The sequence below is a fragment of the Halichondria panicea genome, chromosome 4 (genome assembly GCF_963675165.1).
Source record: "Halichondria panicea chromosome 4, odHalPani1.1, whole genome shotgun sequence".
Taxonomy (NCBI): Eukaryota; Metazoa; Porifera; class Demospongiae; order Suberitida; family Halichondriidae; genus Halichondria; species Halichondria panicea.
Window position 1 is genome coordinate 945,079 of NC_087380.1, and position 17,047 is coordinate 962,125.

Genomic DNA, 17,047 nt, shown 5'->3' on the forward strand with positions numbered 1-17,047 from the left:
CTGTGGTGAGTAAGGCTCTGGCCTATGCATGGTGCTCTGTGGTGAGTAAGGCTCCGGCCTATGGTGCTCTGTGGTGAGTAAGGCTCTGGCCTATGCATATGGTGCTCTGTGGTGAGTAAGGCTCTGGCCTATGCATATGGTGCTCTGTGGTGAGTAAGGCTCTGGCCTATGCATAATTATGGTGCTCTGTGGTGAGTAAGGCTCTGGCTGAGTAAGGCTCCGGCCTAGGTATCTCTCGAAGTCACTGCATGGTACACTGTCAGGGGCGGATCCAGAGGTAGTTCGTTGGGTTCGTACGAACTACCCTTCCAGCTAGTATATATTAGCTAGCTAGCTATATTATAGCTGTACTGTCGTGACAAAGTACGTCCTCTCTGCCTAATAAAAGGGTGGGGCTGGTTCTCTTTGCATAATAAAAGGGTGGGGCTGGTTCTCTTTGCATAATAAAAGGGTGGGGCTGGTTCTCTCTACATAACAAGAGGGTGGGGCTGGCTACTGCAGCCACATTGATTTGCACCGTGGTCAAGCGATAATATTATTATATCTAGCCATGAATCCTTGACTCCTGGTGTAAGAAGAGGAAAGTTTCAGGTAAGGGAGAGTGCATGACACTGCATATTGAATGACACTGCATACTTACATGTATAATTGCTATAATCATTAATAATATTGATGGTCAAGTTCTACAAGTCTATAGAAGTCTCCTCTTCACCAGCCACCACCGTCTGTCTTTCCACTGGGGACCACTACTATCTCTCCTCCAGTCACAACCATCTCCTGTGTTTATATATCATGAGGGAGAACATGAGGGTTAATTAGTGGGCGTGGTACTTTAAAAGGGGCGTGGTCACAAAAATTTCGGCGCTGCGCGCCGAGTGAACTTCTTGCCCGCGCTTTGCGGACAAGAAGTACTATAGGAACCCCCCTTCCTTAAATCCTGGATCCGCCCCTGACTGTCTGGTCTTAAGTGATCTGTGTGGTATCGATCGATGCAACCCTCAACTGACATCGACAACTGACCGCAACCCTCTGGTTGTGGTGATATGAATGGTGTGGCCCTATTAACAACTAAGAGGTGGCCCTAACAAAGGTGGCCCTAACTAACAACAGAGGTGGCCCATTGATTCTATCGATCCACGACAGAAACCTATGTTCCCAGTGCCTCAATGAGGAGCTGAGCAGGATGTGGAGCGGGGCAAGTGGCAGCAGCTGGATCCACCACCATCTCCATCATCCCATCTCTCAACCAAGACACTCTGATCTTCTCCATCTCTGCTGGAGTCCCTATTCACTCGGGGGTGTTCATCCCAGCTGAAGAAGGCTTCGGCCTCGCAGCTGAGTCCCCTGTCCATGCACTCATGGCAGGGGCAGGCTCTGTTCACTCCCAAAAGCTTCGGCCCGGAGGCACTGTTCTCTCATGTTCACCTGCCCTGAAGGGGTATGTGTTAATCTCATTGTGTACATTCACTCCCAAAGGCTTCGGCCTGAAGGCTCTGATCTCTGCTGGATTCCCTATCCACTCGGGGGTGTTCATCCCAGCTGAAGAAGGCTTCGGCCTCGCAGCTGAGTCCCCTGTCCATGCACTCATGGCAGGGGCAGGCTCTGTTCACTCCCAAAGGCTTCGGCCCGGAAGCACTGATTCTCTCATGTTCACCGGCCCTGAAGGGGTATGTTAATCTCATTGTGTACATTCACTCCCAAAAGCTTCAGCCTGAAGGCTCTCATGTTCACCGGCCTCTCTGATCTCTGCTGGAGTCCCTATCCACTTGGGGGTGTTCATCCCAGCTGAAGAAGGCTTCGCCCTCGCAGCTGAGTCCCCTGTCCATGCACTCATGGCAGGGGCAGGCTCTGTTCACCCCGATCTGAAGAAGGCGGCCAGCATGCAGACCATCGGCCCCACAGCAGAAGACGGACCACTGATCTGCCTCTAACTCTGCTGGAGTTCCTGTCCACTCGTGCTCGTGTTCACCCCAGCTGAAGAAGGCTTCGGCCTCGCAGCTGAGTCCCCTGTCCATGCACTCATGGCAGGGGCAGGCTCTGTTCACCCCGATCTGAAGAAGGCGGCCAGACCATCGGCCCCACAGCAGAAGACGGACCACTGATCTGCCTCTAACTATGCTGGAGTTCCTGTCCACTCGTGCTCGTGTTCATCCCAGCTGAAGAAGGCTTCGGCCTCGCAGCTGAGTCCCCTGTCCATGCACTCATGGCAGGGGCAGGCTCTGTTCACCCCGATCTGAAGGCGGCCAAACCATCGGCCCCACAGCAGAAGGTGGACTTAGCCATGGGTTCTACAGACGGGGAAAGGGAATTGTTCGTATGGTATAGCTGTTGGTGTACACAGCGATTATGTAATAACACAATGCTTAACCGTCTTCTTCTTCTGTCCCCAGGAAATTTTAATGCTAATGAGCGGGCTGATCATATATGGACTGGTATAAAGAGTTACTTCATTAACGCCTGGTACTATAATTATGTGCGCATATTATAATAATATGTGATTACCTTCCGATGGCTACAAGTCATTTCTGTTATCACTACAAGATCTCTTAATTTGTAGCTGTGTAATAGCCCCATTAATGATACGTTTGGCTTATTATTTCATGTGTAACCAAATGTTCATACATTTAGGTCATGTGCAACATCCCACTCATGTTATATATAGCTTATAGGCCATATTAGATTATATATAGCTACACAGTGTGTATACTAGGAATGCTGCACAGGCTCTGACTCTATTTATGCAGACAGATCTGATCTGAAGCAGCTCTAAAGACGATCGAGACAACACAATCATGGTGGGTATATGGAGTCACTGGCACAACCTGTGCTGATCGACCAAAAACTAAATTGTGAGACAAAAAAAAAACGGTTCTATATGTTTAGGCCCGTACCGACACAAGGGCCGGGGTAAGATTCCATAAGTTGAACTCACCATAATTATATTTATCGTTGCAATCAATTATATACACTAGAATCTACATAGGATGTCCCCTTCATTTATCTGGTGCTTTGATCTTTATTTCTTTTTTCTAGAAGTTGAAGTATATAGACGAAACCATGACGTTATCATGCAGATCTCTATACGTATACGTTTATACCTTGTGGTAGAATACAAAAAGGTATTCGGTACAAAAAGATTGCCGATGTATGTAAGTGTATGTTGTATGTGGGGTATGGTTAAAACTAACTAATTAAGTGGTGTTGCATCGGAGTAAATCGAATATCCTTCTGTAATAACAAAATGCTTAACTGTTTCTTCTAGCTACCCCCATGCAGAAAATGGATCTTCCTAATGAGCGGACTGATGGACTGGTAATTAAAGAGTTACCTTTTTTTACTTCATTAAACGCCTGCATGATGACATGTGCATACTGGTATGGGATTGCCTTTATAAGTATCTCTTAATTTGTAGCTCCGTTTTAGCCTCGTTATAATTATGTTCCCAGGCCAATTTTTCTTGATCAATAAAGTGTGACCAGAGTGGTGTGACATTGATGCAAATACTTTAGCATTTATTATGTGTACTGGTAACTGCATAATAATTAATGATCTAGGGACGTCACAGTTTACTGAAGTATATCGCTATAATTGAATATTGCAATCTGTGCTGTGCTAATGCCTCTCAGCATGTTTTGTTTCGCTCAAAAAGTATGTGTGTTTAGAAAACAATTATTTAATTAATGATTGTGTTTGAATTCCATGCATAGATACAAGACGAGCGTATGGAACAGATGGATGGTGGATGCTTTAAGGGATAGAAGCAGTATATATTTTGCATTTCTTGTCAATGAATAATTAAAAAGGGTGGGTGTACGGTCGGGTACAAATGAATCAAGAGTTCACCAGAGAGTTCACAATGAAAGGACAGCCACCGTGACAGCTTGGTTGAACTCGCTACCCTGTGGTTAAGGCATTATGACAATGATGAGATGGTTGCATGCATATATGAATTGCTGAAATTTTGTATGAATGTGGTCTCAAACCATAGCTCAAATAAGCTACTAGCCTCGATCCCACCCCTCTCCACTTGAAAGCGGCCTGGAATCGAGGCTAACAACCTACTAAATAGATGGGCGTGGCCATCATTCGTATGAAGGTCACGCCCCCATCATGCCGAATCAGTGGAGTTCAGGGCATCTCTTAGTCTCGAATACCCGCCTCAACCTTGAGCTTTAGGTTGAGGCGGGTATTCGAGACTAGGCATCTCTGCCATAAAATTTACTGTCTGCACTTCACTCTGTTTTCCAACAGTCTCTTCTTCATGCATTGGACCTTGTGGACAAGAATCATGTGATTGTGTTTTTGTGTGTCTTGCTGGAAGAGAGCTATTCTAAGTTCAAGCAAGTGCTGGGAACAGAGTCTACACTTGTCAGGTGTCCAGTAACTGCAATTTCCCCTCATGTGTGTACAGTGTGGTTCTGAAGGAAGACGCTCTCATGTTGCAAGCATCTCCTGGCTGTACAGTTGGGACGTGCACTGGATCGTGTCAAAACAAAGGACATTTCGATCAGGAGAAGAATTTGCCAAACTCCTTTCTGCAGACACAGAAACGTTATTAGCTTAGGATATTGATTCTAGGATATTGTATCATTATTCAGGATATTGATTCTAGGATATTGTATCATTATTCCTTAATCAGACAATGTGATTTTATATATACTATAATCAAATTATTATTATGTAATATATACAACTACAATTGATGTGACCAAACATACAGCATATCTTTATAGCATGAAGTAATGAAAATTGCAAAACACACATGCATGCTTAAAATATTCTTTCTGATAGTCAATAGTTTGTGTCTGTACAATCGCATGTACACATACACTATATTTATAAGATAGAGCTAATAACTGTCCCAAGTATCTATGTGGCCACGAGAGGTTGCAGGTCCTTCAGTTGATCCATGAAGCGAGTGGGAGTGACAATGTGGGTGGAGCCAATGATGACCTCACAGTTGGTGGCAGCGGAGGCCTCGTGCCGCCCTCATCTCAGAGTAGGTCATCCCTCCCACTACGAATATGATGATAGTTGGTTCACCTCTCTTGACAGGGGCAGAAGCTGTTGCCTGTGCACAGACGAGATGAAAAAAACATTATGGCTTTATATACATGTAGCTATACCGTCCAACACAGTGTGTACCTATAGGTATATGCATATAAAAGCTGACTTGCCTACAGTATATGTAAGCATGGAAAGAACACAGCACACACTTCTACAGTGAAATTACTCTAGAGTAAACCCCACAGCGACTGTCAAAGAGGTTACCTACTACTTCAACACACGTTTAATACACAAGCTAAGAAGAGGCCAATTAACTTTATTATACATAATAGACAGGTTTAGGGACTCACTAGCTCCTAAGAAGTACTTGCTTTAAAGCTGCAAACTTTGTTGCCTTTGTTTCTTAGATCCGAGTGAATGGCTGCTGCATGGGTTCAATGGCAACACCAAATGATGGAAAGTATGAACTCATGTACATGAATGTGTGCTGGACAGCCCACTTTGCGTACGTGTGTACCTTGGAGACGTGTTTGACTACATGTTGAAGTTTGTCCCTTAGTGCCGATCAAACTATACTGCTTTTGAATGCTCAAAACAATAAATCAGTGGGATGCCATCGAAGGATTCCAAAACACCGTTAACGATACATAATTTTAACTTACTGTCATTACTTACTTTGGTAACAATGGGAGTCTGTTGAATGTCCATGCACCTGTACGGTGAGCAAGGTGCAGGTAGTACCTGCACCTTGCTCACTGAAGTCCTGGTACCAATATACTCATAGTACAGTATAGAGCTGTGCAGCTCTAGGAGGCTAGTCTCGAATACCCGCCTCAACCTAAGTCTGGTCAAACTCACATATGAACTTTGTTCTGCACAGTCAGCAAAGTCAAGTGGACTACACGCCCACAAGCATAGTGATAAAGCCACAAGCCATCGCATGTACATGTTTAGACTCGCAAGCCACTCCCTTTTCTCTGATTGGACGGGGGCGGGAGAAAAGGGACTGGTGACTCTGGGACACATTTTGTGTCTCTACCAGAATTTGGGTAGAGATTATTCATTGATTTTTCCACGTGATCCAAAAATTGCGTGAGGTTAAGTAGAATTGCGTAGCCTGCAAAAGTGATCGCAGGCTTCTTAGCTACAGTTTAAGAATGGATGCTAGTGCTAGAAAAGAGAAGATGATGGAGTAATAACATCATCAGGCATTCAGCTAGGATATAGTCATCTAAGACACCAGCAGAGATTAGCTTGTTTTAGTTTTACGTGATGAGAACTGGCAGCCGAAAGTCATTGGTTGCCTAAAGCTTTTAATAACCTGTACAATACAAGACAGATAATGGCAGACGGCAGCAGTTGAATTGAGAGTAGTCAGACTTGTACAAGCTGTCTTAAATCGCTGCCACTCCTCGGTTCAAAGAAGGACTGCCAAGATTTCTATGTTCATCAGCTGTTCCATGCTAATCCACAAGTTGTGGCACAACAGACACTGGTACAAGGATCTATAAAATCAAAAGGCTGGCTAGATAGATCTGTATACTTGTCTTCTGTGTGTCTTTAACTTTTGACGCATCAGAATAAATTGGATAATTTGCACGTGACATTAATATTTAATAGCATTCCTGATTTACACAAGCTGTAGCCCAGAGTCACCAGTCCCTTTTCTCCCGCCCCCGTCCAATCAGAGAAAAGGGAGTGGCTTGCGAGTCTAGTACATGTTAGGGACAGAACATACACAGAGGGCTATATCAGACAGTGTATCAATTAAGGCTAGGAGTTGAAAGCCTACGAGAAAAACACTGAGCTTGAAGCCATCATTGCACAGAGCTAGAGGGCCATGAAACCATGGTCGACGGTCACATTCACATAAATGAGCATTTAGGCTGTTAATTTCGACAAGGTGTTCCAAAGGTCCTGTTGCTAGTCTGGAGAGTTCTAGTATCACATCCTTACAACTCTCTCCATGATTTTCCTACGTCGCCTTCTGTCAGGGGCTAATTCTTTCTACTAGTAACAATCCATGCTGCTGCGGCGGTTAGCTATAATGATATTCATGTAGACTATAACTTTATTCATGTTTCACACCCACTTGTGGTCAATTAAATGTCCAAGAAATTCCTGGACACACTTGAACCAAACCTCAATGTGAGTTTGACCAGACTCAAGCTTTTAGGTTGAGGCGGGTATTCGAGACTACTAGGAGGCATTCAACATCATCCCTCCATAATTATAATATAATTATGTTGACCTATTGTTGTGCCCAGTTTGCCTTCCCTGCAACTGCTGAAGAATTCGAGGGGTGTGTTGTGGTTAAATTTAACTTCCGTTCCTGACATCGCTAATCAGCCGCCATTCCTTTGGAATCACCAAGGAAAGGCGGCTGATTAGCTATTTTCGAGGCTAGTGACTGTAAAAAATACTGTGGAAAGTCATGTAGCTAGTAGGTAGATCTATATCTAACAGTACTGCAGTCATGAGAACAAGATCTGTTGCCAAGATAGTTGCACCATTTATTTTAATTATAATGATAATATTATATTATATTCAGTTTTCTAACTTCAGGGGTACAACATTAACACTCAGGAAGACATGGATGAAGAATGACGACAAGTCCTCCTCTTCTGAACTAGTTCACCCTCCTACTAGGACTCCTAGTAGAACTGTCTTTGCTCAAAAAACCGTTGAATCAATATCTATTTCTAAAGACTCTGATAAATCTGCATCGTCATTTGTCACGGCCTCTACAGCTTCTGAGTCTCAGCAGTCAAGCAGTGTGCACGTTTCTCAATCTGCCATCTTTGAAGAAGACAGTTCTCCCCACCACATTTTGACAAATCAAGACACAGAGTATCACAAACTCTCCAATATTGAATCATCTAGACTGATTAAGACTCAGTGGACCTCACTCATTGGCAGTGGAAAACATGAACACCATTTTTTCTCTGCTTATTTCGATGGACGATCATCTACACAATTGCCCAGACCAGCTGTGATTGTGATGGGATATGTGGACAAAAAAGCATTGGAACAACATTTTTATTGCTTGTTTAGATACTTGAATGCTTCAAGTACATGTTCCACCAAGCCAGCCGTTCGTAGACATGTGTCTGCATGTTGGCAAGTGAATCATGTTGCAATGCCTTTACACTACTTGTGTGAGGTGGAAAGTGAAGTACCTGTAACAGTGCGATTGAGTACCTCACAGAATTGCCAGTTGGAGATGAGCTCAGCTGAAATCCAAGTTGGGAACAGAGACGTTGAAGTGAGAGAAAGAGCTCCTAAAAAGTTTGGAATATGTATTGGAGGTCCATTGATTCAAGAAGACAAACACTTTTTGGAGGATGTTATTGAATTTGTTGAAATGAGTAAAGTAATGGGAGCTGAACTAATTGTGTTTTATGTGAATGAGACTCAAGTGGATAAGGAAGTGTTAGAATATCTGTGGAAACATTATCCAGACACTGTTAAGACAATTGGTTGGAGAAAGTTTGAGAAATGGGAACCCTTTCATTATTACGGACAACTGCTAATAATCAGTGATTGTTTCTACAGGCTTATGTATGAAGTGGAGTACATAGCTATGATCGATTTGGATGAGATGATTCTACCAGTACAGCAAAACAGTTGGACAGATATGGTTGACGCTTTCAAGAGCCCAGAAGATGTATCTGAATTCATATTTCAAAATAGTTTCTTTGTGTCTTCAGAAAAAACACAGCAATTACAAAACTGTTCGAACAAACCTGTACCAAAATACTTTGCAAGAACACAACGAATCACATGCTTCCCGGGCTATACTTACAGGCCGAAGCTTATGTCTCGACCAAGATTCATCTTTGAGCCTAGTGTGCATTGGAGCTGTGCAAAGGTAGCTGGTCACAACAAAACCTATAATGTTCCTCCAGAACAGGGTATACTAGGCCACTATCGACCAGTTATCCCAAATGATTGTCTACATAAACCAAAGCGTTCTGACGAACTAGCCAAGAGATTTGAAACTGAAGTAGTTAAGGCTATTTGCACATAGAGTACAAGAGAGTATTGTGAGACGGAACCAATTTTGAGACAGCTGATTAAAACAGGAGTCTTTCAGCTGTTCTTTCTGCAATTAATTAAAGTAATAGCACTACTTCTCTAGTATTTTTCCAAAAGAAATTTGAGTTGTATGCTTGTGTTGACAGATACCACAAAACATTTTAATTTACCATGCATGCTTATGTGGGTGTGAAATAATTTATGTATCTGTTACCACAAGAAGTAACTGTTTTTATACTGTCCTTCAATATAAGATATGCCAGACGTAGTCAATTAGTGTTAGAATTACAATGGTGTCTCGTAATACCTCCCTGTCTCAACATAATCATCACAATCACAAGCATTTAGATCTAGCTGCAAACAAAGCACTTTCACTCTAAATTTTTTGCTTTCATGCAAAGCCTATTGACCATGCATGGTTGTTAGTGAAGAGCCTATTTTGCTTCCTTAGGACCAAGACCTATAATATTCCTCCAGAACAGGGTATATTGGGCCACTAATCGACCAGTTATCCCAAATGAGTGTCTACATAAACCAAAGCGTTCTGACGAACTAGCCAAGAGATTTGAAAGTGAAGTAGTTAAAGCAATTTGCAAATAATCATTATTTTTAACTTTTACCATAATATTTATTATAAACATGTTATACACTTGAATGGCAACAAAAGAATAATTATGGCACATATTGACATAAAGAGAGTTTTCTCATAGTTTTGTTGCTACTGTGACAGGAAGCATTTAAAGTGTTCATAGTTTTGTTGCTATGATGAATACAGTAGAGCAGGAATCAAAGTGCATGTGTAACATTATAAATAGTTTTGTTGCTACGATGAATTCAATCGAGTCATCCGTCCGTCATCCAGGAACCCTGTAAAGTGTGCATAAGTGGTATGTCATAAGTGGAATGTTTAAAATTACAATTACGTGAAATCCACAAAAAAAGGAACTCACTTCACTAGGTAAAGAGGGGTTGGTGGCTTGGGCTTAATGTGAGGCAAATCCAAATTCTTAGAGGAAGGCCTCACTCCCACAGAAATATCCTCTACATTTCGTCCCAAAATATTCTGCAAGCCGAAATAATACTTCGCCAAAAACGCTCGAGCTATTCCTTCCAAACTGGGTATAGGTGTCGCATCATCGCTAAACATTGTTCGAATTAGCTTCTTACTTTTTTCTTTCAGTCTGGGTGGTACATAAGATGGCAAACAGACAATGAAATCCGTTAACACAAAGAATGTAACTTCTCGCAAAACTTCGCTTGAGCTAACTCGCAGAAGCACTTGTAAAAGAAATATAACGGATTCCATACTCGACTCTCGAAGACGGTCCAACATCGGGATGTCGTCTTTGTAGTGTTTCTTGTCCACGTTTTCGTCCTGATAAGGGTAGAGAAGCTTGAGGGCGTTCTTGATAGGGTAGAGACCAAGAGGGGACCCGTTGAATAAGTCTCTATCTGAGATCACGTCAGTTGGGGCGACTTGAGCGAGGAAACCTTTCAAGTGGTGCAACAGTTTGTCGTACAAGCGACGGGATATTTGAAATGTGGCGGTGAGTACTACTGACGATAGGAGGGTCTGCACCAAGAACCTGTGTGGGGGGTGGGTGTGTGTGTGTGGGTGTGTGGGGGGTGGGTGTGTGGGGGGTGGTGTGTGTGTGTGGGTGTGTGGAGGGTGGTGTTGGTATTGAACTAACTCACTCAAACAAAATAAGCTCTTTCTCGTTGTCAGTGTCAATCTTCCTGCGAGCCTTTACTGCCTCCGATATCCACTCAAGTATATAAGATTTGTTAGTGATCCATCTGCACAAGATTGTATGTTACGCTTAAATTGTATGTTGATTCAGCACAACAATTAAATGCTAGTTGTTGGACCTCCTCTGGATTAGACCCAAAACAGATACTAAACTGTCTTCATTTGACTTTGGAAATTAGATAATAATTAATAATTATGCTCTGATAATAATTATGCTCCGACAAAGAGTTTTGAAACTCAGCCCTACTGATAAAAAAATATCTTCACCTTCTACCATCACTAAACCAGAGGGCACCCCCAATAACACAGATGATGTTCTGAGCCTCGACCGTTGTAATGGAGGGAGAGTGAAGGAGATTAATCAACTGCTCCAGGAACACAGAGTTGGAGACCACCTCTTCCTGTAGTGGCTTCCGATCTTGAATCCTTTGAGGGTAGGCAAACAAATCTCACGTCTACAGCAAGTAAAATATGACTTACCCTATCATAAACTTAAGGCTAGCCTTGACCAGTTCCGTCACTAGAAAATCCTTGTGTTCTTGGTTTCCTTGACCTCCGCTGGCGTCTGTCACCTTTGACCCCCGTCTGACCTTAGCACGCATGAGTGAGCGTACCACAAAGCCGACAATATCGAGTCGAGCAAGACAAGTGTTAACGGTGAAGCCACGAGTCATGGCTGCTAGAACTTGCACACATCCGACCTCCACCATTTTGAGGGACATGGGCAGACAACGCCAATCATCCAAACACAACGTCTCATGAACTAGGTGAACAGTTCTGTGAGAGAGAATTTAGATTAATCCTAGCTCATTCGACCAAATTTAGCTAGTGCAAAAAAATTTTCACCCCTCAAAAAATTTTCCCCACCTTGTTCCATCGATTTGTTCAAAGTATTCCCTATTGGCCACGCAGCGTCGTTGCTCCCCACGTAGCATGCCAGCCAGTTTGTGTGGGAGGTCCTCCCTCAGTCCAGATGTTATGATATATTCCATCTCGGCAGGAAGACCTACCCAGACAGAGCATCGCCTCCCCGTGCTGAGTCTGTGGATGTAATCGAACCAACGATAACCAGCATATACCTCCTCGATGTCCGCCTCTGAGTCGTACTGGACCTGCAACAACAGGGTAATTAAACAACATAATTATATCACCATTATACTGCACTGTATAATATACTAGGTCTATATACTGATTTGTATTAAGTATACCGATGCTTTTTTGTATGTACTGATTCTGTTGCAACTGATCACTCAGTTCTTGCAGCAGTATGTAGATTTAGTCTTACCTCGATAGTGTCTTTGTTTGTGACACCCACAAAAGTCAGCAGTGTAGGGTCAAGGATGAGCTTGCCATTGTAGCGAAGGGTGATGGTGGAGACTGGAATATTCAGTATCAGCTGAATCTGTTGTTTCACGTCTATCCCAATTTTAGGTTCTTTCCAGAAGTGAATAAGCTCCATGCGAGGTTCACAGCCGGGTGAAACTAGTTGGGCAGTGTAGGTGGCGACTGGAGGGGCGATGGGGTCTATCTGTACTGGAGTGGCTCCCTCCGACATGTGCCTGACGGAGCTGAACTTGCCATCCTGTAGATGATCCTTGGAACATTCTCTGAAGTTGTACCCAAAGAAAGTGCTCTGTGCAAGTGTGTGGTGGAGTATACATTGTTCGCATATCAAGCAGAGGTCGAGCAGAGGTTAACACAAGATAGACAGTGTGTACGTGTACGTGGTCGTGGATGCTGCACACTGTAACAGTATATACCTTCTTCTTCACTAGCTCCTCATGTACGAAGAGGTGGTTGTGTCTGATCGCTTCACACAGTTCTCTGGTCACAATGTCAGCCATTCTCTTAGCTAGCTCACCATTGTAGCTGAGGTTGAGTAGCCCCACCCCTTTCCTGTTCCACCCACGGCCACATAGCTAGCTAGCTCTGTGTACGTACGTGTTGCCACGACACACACCGTACCCGGCCAGCTAGCTAGCTAGATAATATACGCCTCTTATTAGTTAACGAGACCATGGCTATGTCAGCACCCAGTAACAAGAAAACTCTGTACACATTTTCTGCTGTCGTACTAGTAGGAGGCTTTCTAATAGTATCGTTGTGGTATTTCAGAGCCTATACCCCTGGGAACAAACTCCTAGAAACACCACCCTCATGGTACCATGTCATCTCTGGAAATGTTGGAGCCACTACTGGATTCAAGGTGGATCTGCACCCCTTTAGAAAATACAACGGAGATGTAACGTTGAAAAATCGACCTAGCGAACCACAAAAGACTGGACTTGTATCGGACAAATGTGGCGGACTTACAAAATGGGCAGTAATAACTACGATTGCCCCAGACACGACTGAAACGATGACCGTACTCTTGGAGAAGGCACCAGAGTTTTGTTTGCTAGTGGTTGGAGACAGGAAGAGCCCAGACACGTACCCCCTCAAGTCACATCAAGACCGTTGCATCTACCTCACTATTGATACCAACTAACGCTTTCATTGGACATTATATCATTGACTCCTGAAAACTCGTTTAGCAGAAAAAACATTGGATTTTTATACGCTATTGCGAACGGTGCAAAGGTCATTCTGGATATGGACGATGACAATGTTCCCATCGAACTAGGCGGTAAATTTTTCCCGATGATTGAGGAAGTTGGCACTTTCACATCTCCAGTAGTGGATGTGAAGAAGGAGGGGCACGTTTGGAACCCCTACCCTCACTATGGTGCTGCTCAGGCCTGGCCTCGAGGGTTTCCACTCGATCGAATCGTACCATTAGAGCGAAAACTATCAACTCAACAAGTCAAGTGCCTACCTATTGTTCAACAGTACATGGCCAATCGTGATCCTGACGTCGATGCCATCTACCGTCTCTCACACTCCTTACCCATGGACTATATCAGTGACAAGAAGCGAATGGTCCTACCTCATGGTGTGTTCTGCCCTTATAATGCACAGGCTACAATGCATCTGTACAAAGCTTTCTGGTCGATGCTCCTCCCCAAAACTGTTAGTGGTCGCGTCTCAGACATTTGGCGATCGTACATCTCCGAGTATGTCATGTCCTACATTCCTGACGTGTGTATGATGTTTGCCCCACCAGCTGTTCGTCACGAGCGCAACTCTCACGACTATATGAGGGACTTCTACAGTGAGCTGCCTCTCTACATGATGGCCTCTCAGCTTGTGGAGACGTTGGCTACTCACCCCCCACAGTTAGCTCCTCTGCAAGAGGTCCTACGAAACACCTACCTCATGCTATACGAGATGGGAGTTCTGGAGGAAGATGATATCAAGTATGTCGTTGCTTGGATTAATGACCTGAACAAAATTGGTTATGAATTTCCATCGCTTTAATTTTTGGCTTAAAAACTTTTATATATTGTGTTGCGATACATATAGACTATTCTGTATTGCTAGAATGTGCAGAAAATGGCTATTAATTTTCTTATTGATTTTTGAGTTCATTTGATGCTCGCAAACAATTTCTAGTACTCTCCCATGTGCCACTACTCATCTACTAAGGCGGCTTAATATTATCGAGTGGGCGTAGCTACTAAAATAAGGTGGGGGTGTGGCCGGTACTGCAGTGTTGCATGGCTTCTACTTGCCTTGTGGTTGTTGTCCTGCAGGCATCATAATATAAGCAAAAGGCTGAGAATTATCATAACTCATCATATGCAGGGTGAGAATGGCTCTATATCTCTGCTGTCTGCTGGGAAGTGTTTCTCTTGTGTATAGGCAGCCATTGTGTGAGTTGATATGCAGTGCTTTACTGTATTAAATACTGCAAACTTAATTAACTAGTTTATAGGTTTGCTGCTGTTTGCTGATCCTGTGTTACTGTTGTAGTAGATGAAACTAGTACAGTAATGTATAGATTTGGTATCAGAGCATCAATTATTGCATACAACATCACCAACTGAGCCCTCTGACACTGACCACACTGGAGAGATCATCTCGTTCTCTGATGTAGGATCAGGAGTTGGTACTAATCCACGAGCCTGGTATTGCTACACCAATCCTAGGGGTGCAGTATGGCGGGATTCTGGTGGGAGTGAATTGCCCATAGTTTGCGACAGGACTGCAGTTGGGGATGAACTGTTCATCAGTGGTGTCGATCCTGATGCCGTTGTTCTGCATCGTGGTCCCACACACTTCAGTCCTGATGGAGAATACTGCTGTGTGAGGGTTGATGGTGACTCTGCACCAAGTAAATGTGTCACCTTCAGTGAGTGCTGTCTATATTGTCTATATGTCCAATACTAACACACACCCCCCACAGCTCCCTGCCCCACACTGAGTCCACTGTCTAATATGACCCAACAACCAACATGGCCAACTACACCTGTAACACTGGGTACACCACCAGTGGAGCTACTCAGATAACTTGTATGAGTGATGGTACTAGCTGGTACCTGGTCTCCATCACCATCAGTCATTTGTACAAGTAAGACCAGAGCTATAGTAAGTATATATAGTTAGTGTGCATGTGTTTATATTTCCCAATACAGTCGTCACCTGCCCTGTCCTCACCCCCCCCTACCAATGGAAACGTGGCCTCCCTTATATAGCCTCAACTACCAAGGAATTGCTACATACAGCTGTGATACTGGCTACGTCCTCACTGGTACTGCATGCTGCTAGACAATGTCTTGCTACTGCTCAGTGGTCAGGAGAGGCACCAACTTGCCCACGTGAGTTAGCAATGGTGGGTTGGAAGTAATGGTGACAAGTATCTCTCCACAGCTGTTGACTGTGGACCTCTGACTATTGCCAATGGAGCAGTGCATGGACACATCCACTGGAACCACCTTCATGATGACTGCTACCTACACCTGTAACACTGGATACAACATTGTTGGTAGTGAGAGCAGAACTTGTGGAGCAAGTGGAACAAGTGGAGCAACTACACTAAGTGATGGAGTTTGGAGTCCAGCTTCACCAGTTTGTGAAAGTATGTGTTATACCATGCAATGTGCTGTTGTGGGCTCCCATCATTTCCTACTTACTTGTCTGTTATGTTACAGTTGTCAACTGTGGTTCTCTGAGTTACCCCTCCAATGGAGCAGTGGACACATCCGCTGGAACCACTTACCTCCAAAGAGCTACCTACACCTGTAACCCTGGATACACTCTGACTGGTGGAGGTATGACCAGAACATGTCAAGCTACTGGACTGTGGAGCTCTAGTGAACCTGCCTGTGAATGTGAGTGTGACCTACACAGCTTCAATACTACTCATTGCTCCCCTGCAGTCATTGTCCTGTCCATTGGAGGCACTGTCTACACTAACAACACAGCTCTGTCCTTCTCCCTCATTGGAGAGGGCTCCTCTGCCCTCACCTGTCACACTGAGCTATCCACCTGCTGCAGGGAACAAGACAACCCCAATGGAGGGGCTCTCGGAGGTTGGAGAGGACCAGATGGGAACAGTATTCCTGAAGCAAGGAATACTTGTTCTTCAGAAGGATTTTATGTCACCAGAGGCATCAGCACTATCAGCCTGAATCGTCATGGCACTGAAACTAATGCAGGAGGTGTCTACTGCTGCACTATTCCCAGAGCTGGTGGTGTCACTCAATCATTCTGTGTGGACATGCAGTGTGAGTTGATATTGCTTTGACTGTGCAAACTTTGGTTACTATACAATGTGAGAGTGTTTTGAATTCCTTTCAGATCCTATACCAGCAACTGAGCCAGCAAGTACATGTACTGATGGACCTACAGTTGCACTGGGAGTGTTGCTAGCAGGCTCTGTTGTTGGGAATATTGTGTTCATAACTTTACTCACTATAAAGACAAAGAAACGTACACAAGCAAGGTGAGCGTGTAGGAATCATTTGACAACTCTATACAGAAGTGAGCTCAGTCATCATGAGATCTACAGGAAAAAACAACAACCAGTTTACGAAGCACCAGACCAGGTCACAGTGGCCTTTTATGAAGATATAAGCAAGCTGGGTGTGGGTAGCCCCCCCACAGCTATTGAGCTGAGTGAGTGTCCAGCGTACGCACCCACTGAGTCAGGGGGTGGGCAGAGGAGAGAGGAAGATTGTATCTATGACAATTAACACTCGTTATTACCCATTTTTATATCTTTGTATTACTAGTAAGTATGTATATGTGCCCTTTCGTTTGTTTTACAAAGACTGACATTAAAATTAATTTGTTTACGTGTCTTTTGTTTTGCTCAAAGACTACATTGTTGAAAATTTGTATTTACTGTAATTAATTGCATTCACAATGATT

At 43.8% G+C, this 17,047-nt stretch overlaps 3 protein-coding genes, 1 long non-coding RNA gene and 1 pseudogene across 4 annotated transcripts; 3 read left to right on the forward strand and 2 right to left on the reverse strand.

The window, feature by feature from the left end:
• Nucleotides 1–4,715: 4,715 nt before the first annotated feature.
• LOC135334922 (uncharacterized) lies at nucleotides 4,716–7,200 on the reverse strand. The gene is made up of 3 exons (XR_010394401.1): nucleotides 5,683–7,200; nucleotides 5,358–5,431; nucleotides 4,716–5,071 (listed from the first exon to the last, which is right to left on the reverse strand). It is a non-coding gene; the product is annotated as an uncharacterized LOC135334922 (long non-coding RNA).
• Nucleotides 7,201–7,372: 172 nt separating this feature from the next.
• Nucleotides 7,373–9,309, forward strand: LOC135334900 (uncharacterized). The gene has a single exon (XM_064530271.1). The coding sequence runs from the start codon at nucleotides 7,484–7,486 to the stop codon at nucleotides 9,035–9,037; it is 1,554 nt and encodes a 517-aa protein (XP_064386341.1). The 5' UTR covers nucleotides 7,373–7,483; the 3' UTR covers nucleotides 9,038–9,309.
• Nucleotides 9,310–9,645: 336 nt separating this feature from the next.
• On the reverse strand, nucleotides 9,646–12,676 carry LOC135334889 (uncharacterized). Its single transcript, XM_064530255.1, has 8 exons — nucleotides 12,556–12,676; nucleotides 12,081–12,428; nucleotides 11,663–11,907; nucleotides 11,276–11,572; nucleotides 11,063–11,221; nucleotides 10,741–10,842; nucleotides 9,996–10,631; nucleotides 9,646–9,912 (listed from the first exon to the last, which is right to left on the reverse strand). Exons 1-8 carry the CDS (start codon nucleotides 12,637–12,639, stop codon nucleotides 9,900–9,902), a joined length of 1,884 nt encoding a protein of 627 aa, XP_064386325.1. The 5' UTR covers nucleotides 12,640–12,676; the 3' UTR covers nucleotides 9,646–9,899.
• A 23-nt stretch (nucleotides 12,677–12,699) lies between these two features.
• On the forward strand, nucleotides 12,700–14,267 carry LOC135334905 (uncharacterized; annotated as a pseudogene).
• A 208-nt stretch (nucleotides 14,268–14,475) lies between these two features.
• Nucleotides 14,476–16,921, forward strand: LOC135334910 (sushi, von Willebrand factor type A, EGF and pentraxin domain-containing protein 1-like). Its single transcript, XM_064530283.1, has 7 exons — nucleotides 14,476–15,026; nucleotides 15,081–15,245; nucleotides 15,310–15,492; nucleotides 15,545–15,752; nucleotides 15,826–16,005; nucleotides 16,054–16,401; nucleotides 16,475–16,921. Exons 4-7 carry the CDS (start codon nucleotides 15,575–15,577, stop codon nucleotides 16,621–16,623), a joined length of 855 nt encoding a protein of 284 aa, XP_064386353.1. The 5' UTR covers nucleotides 14,476–15,026; nucleotides 15,081–15,245; nucleotides 15,310–15,492; nucleotides 15,545–15,574; the 3' UTR covers nucleotides 16,624–16,921.
• Nucleotides 16,922–17,047: the final 126 nt, after the last annotated feature.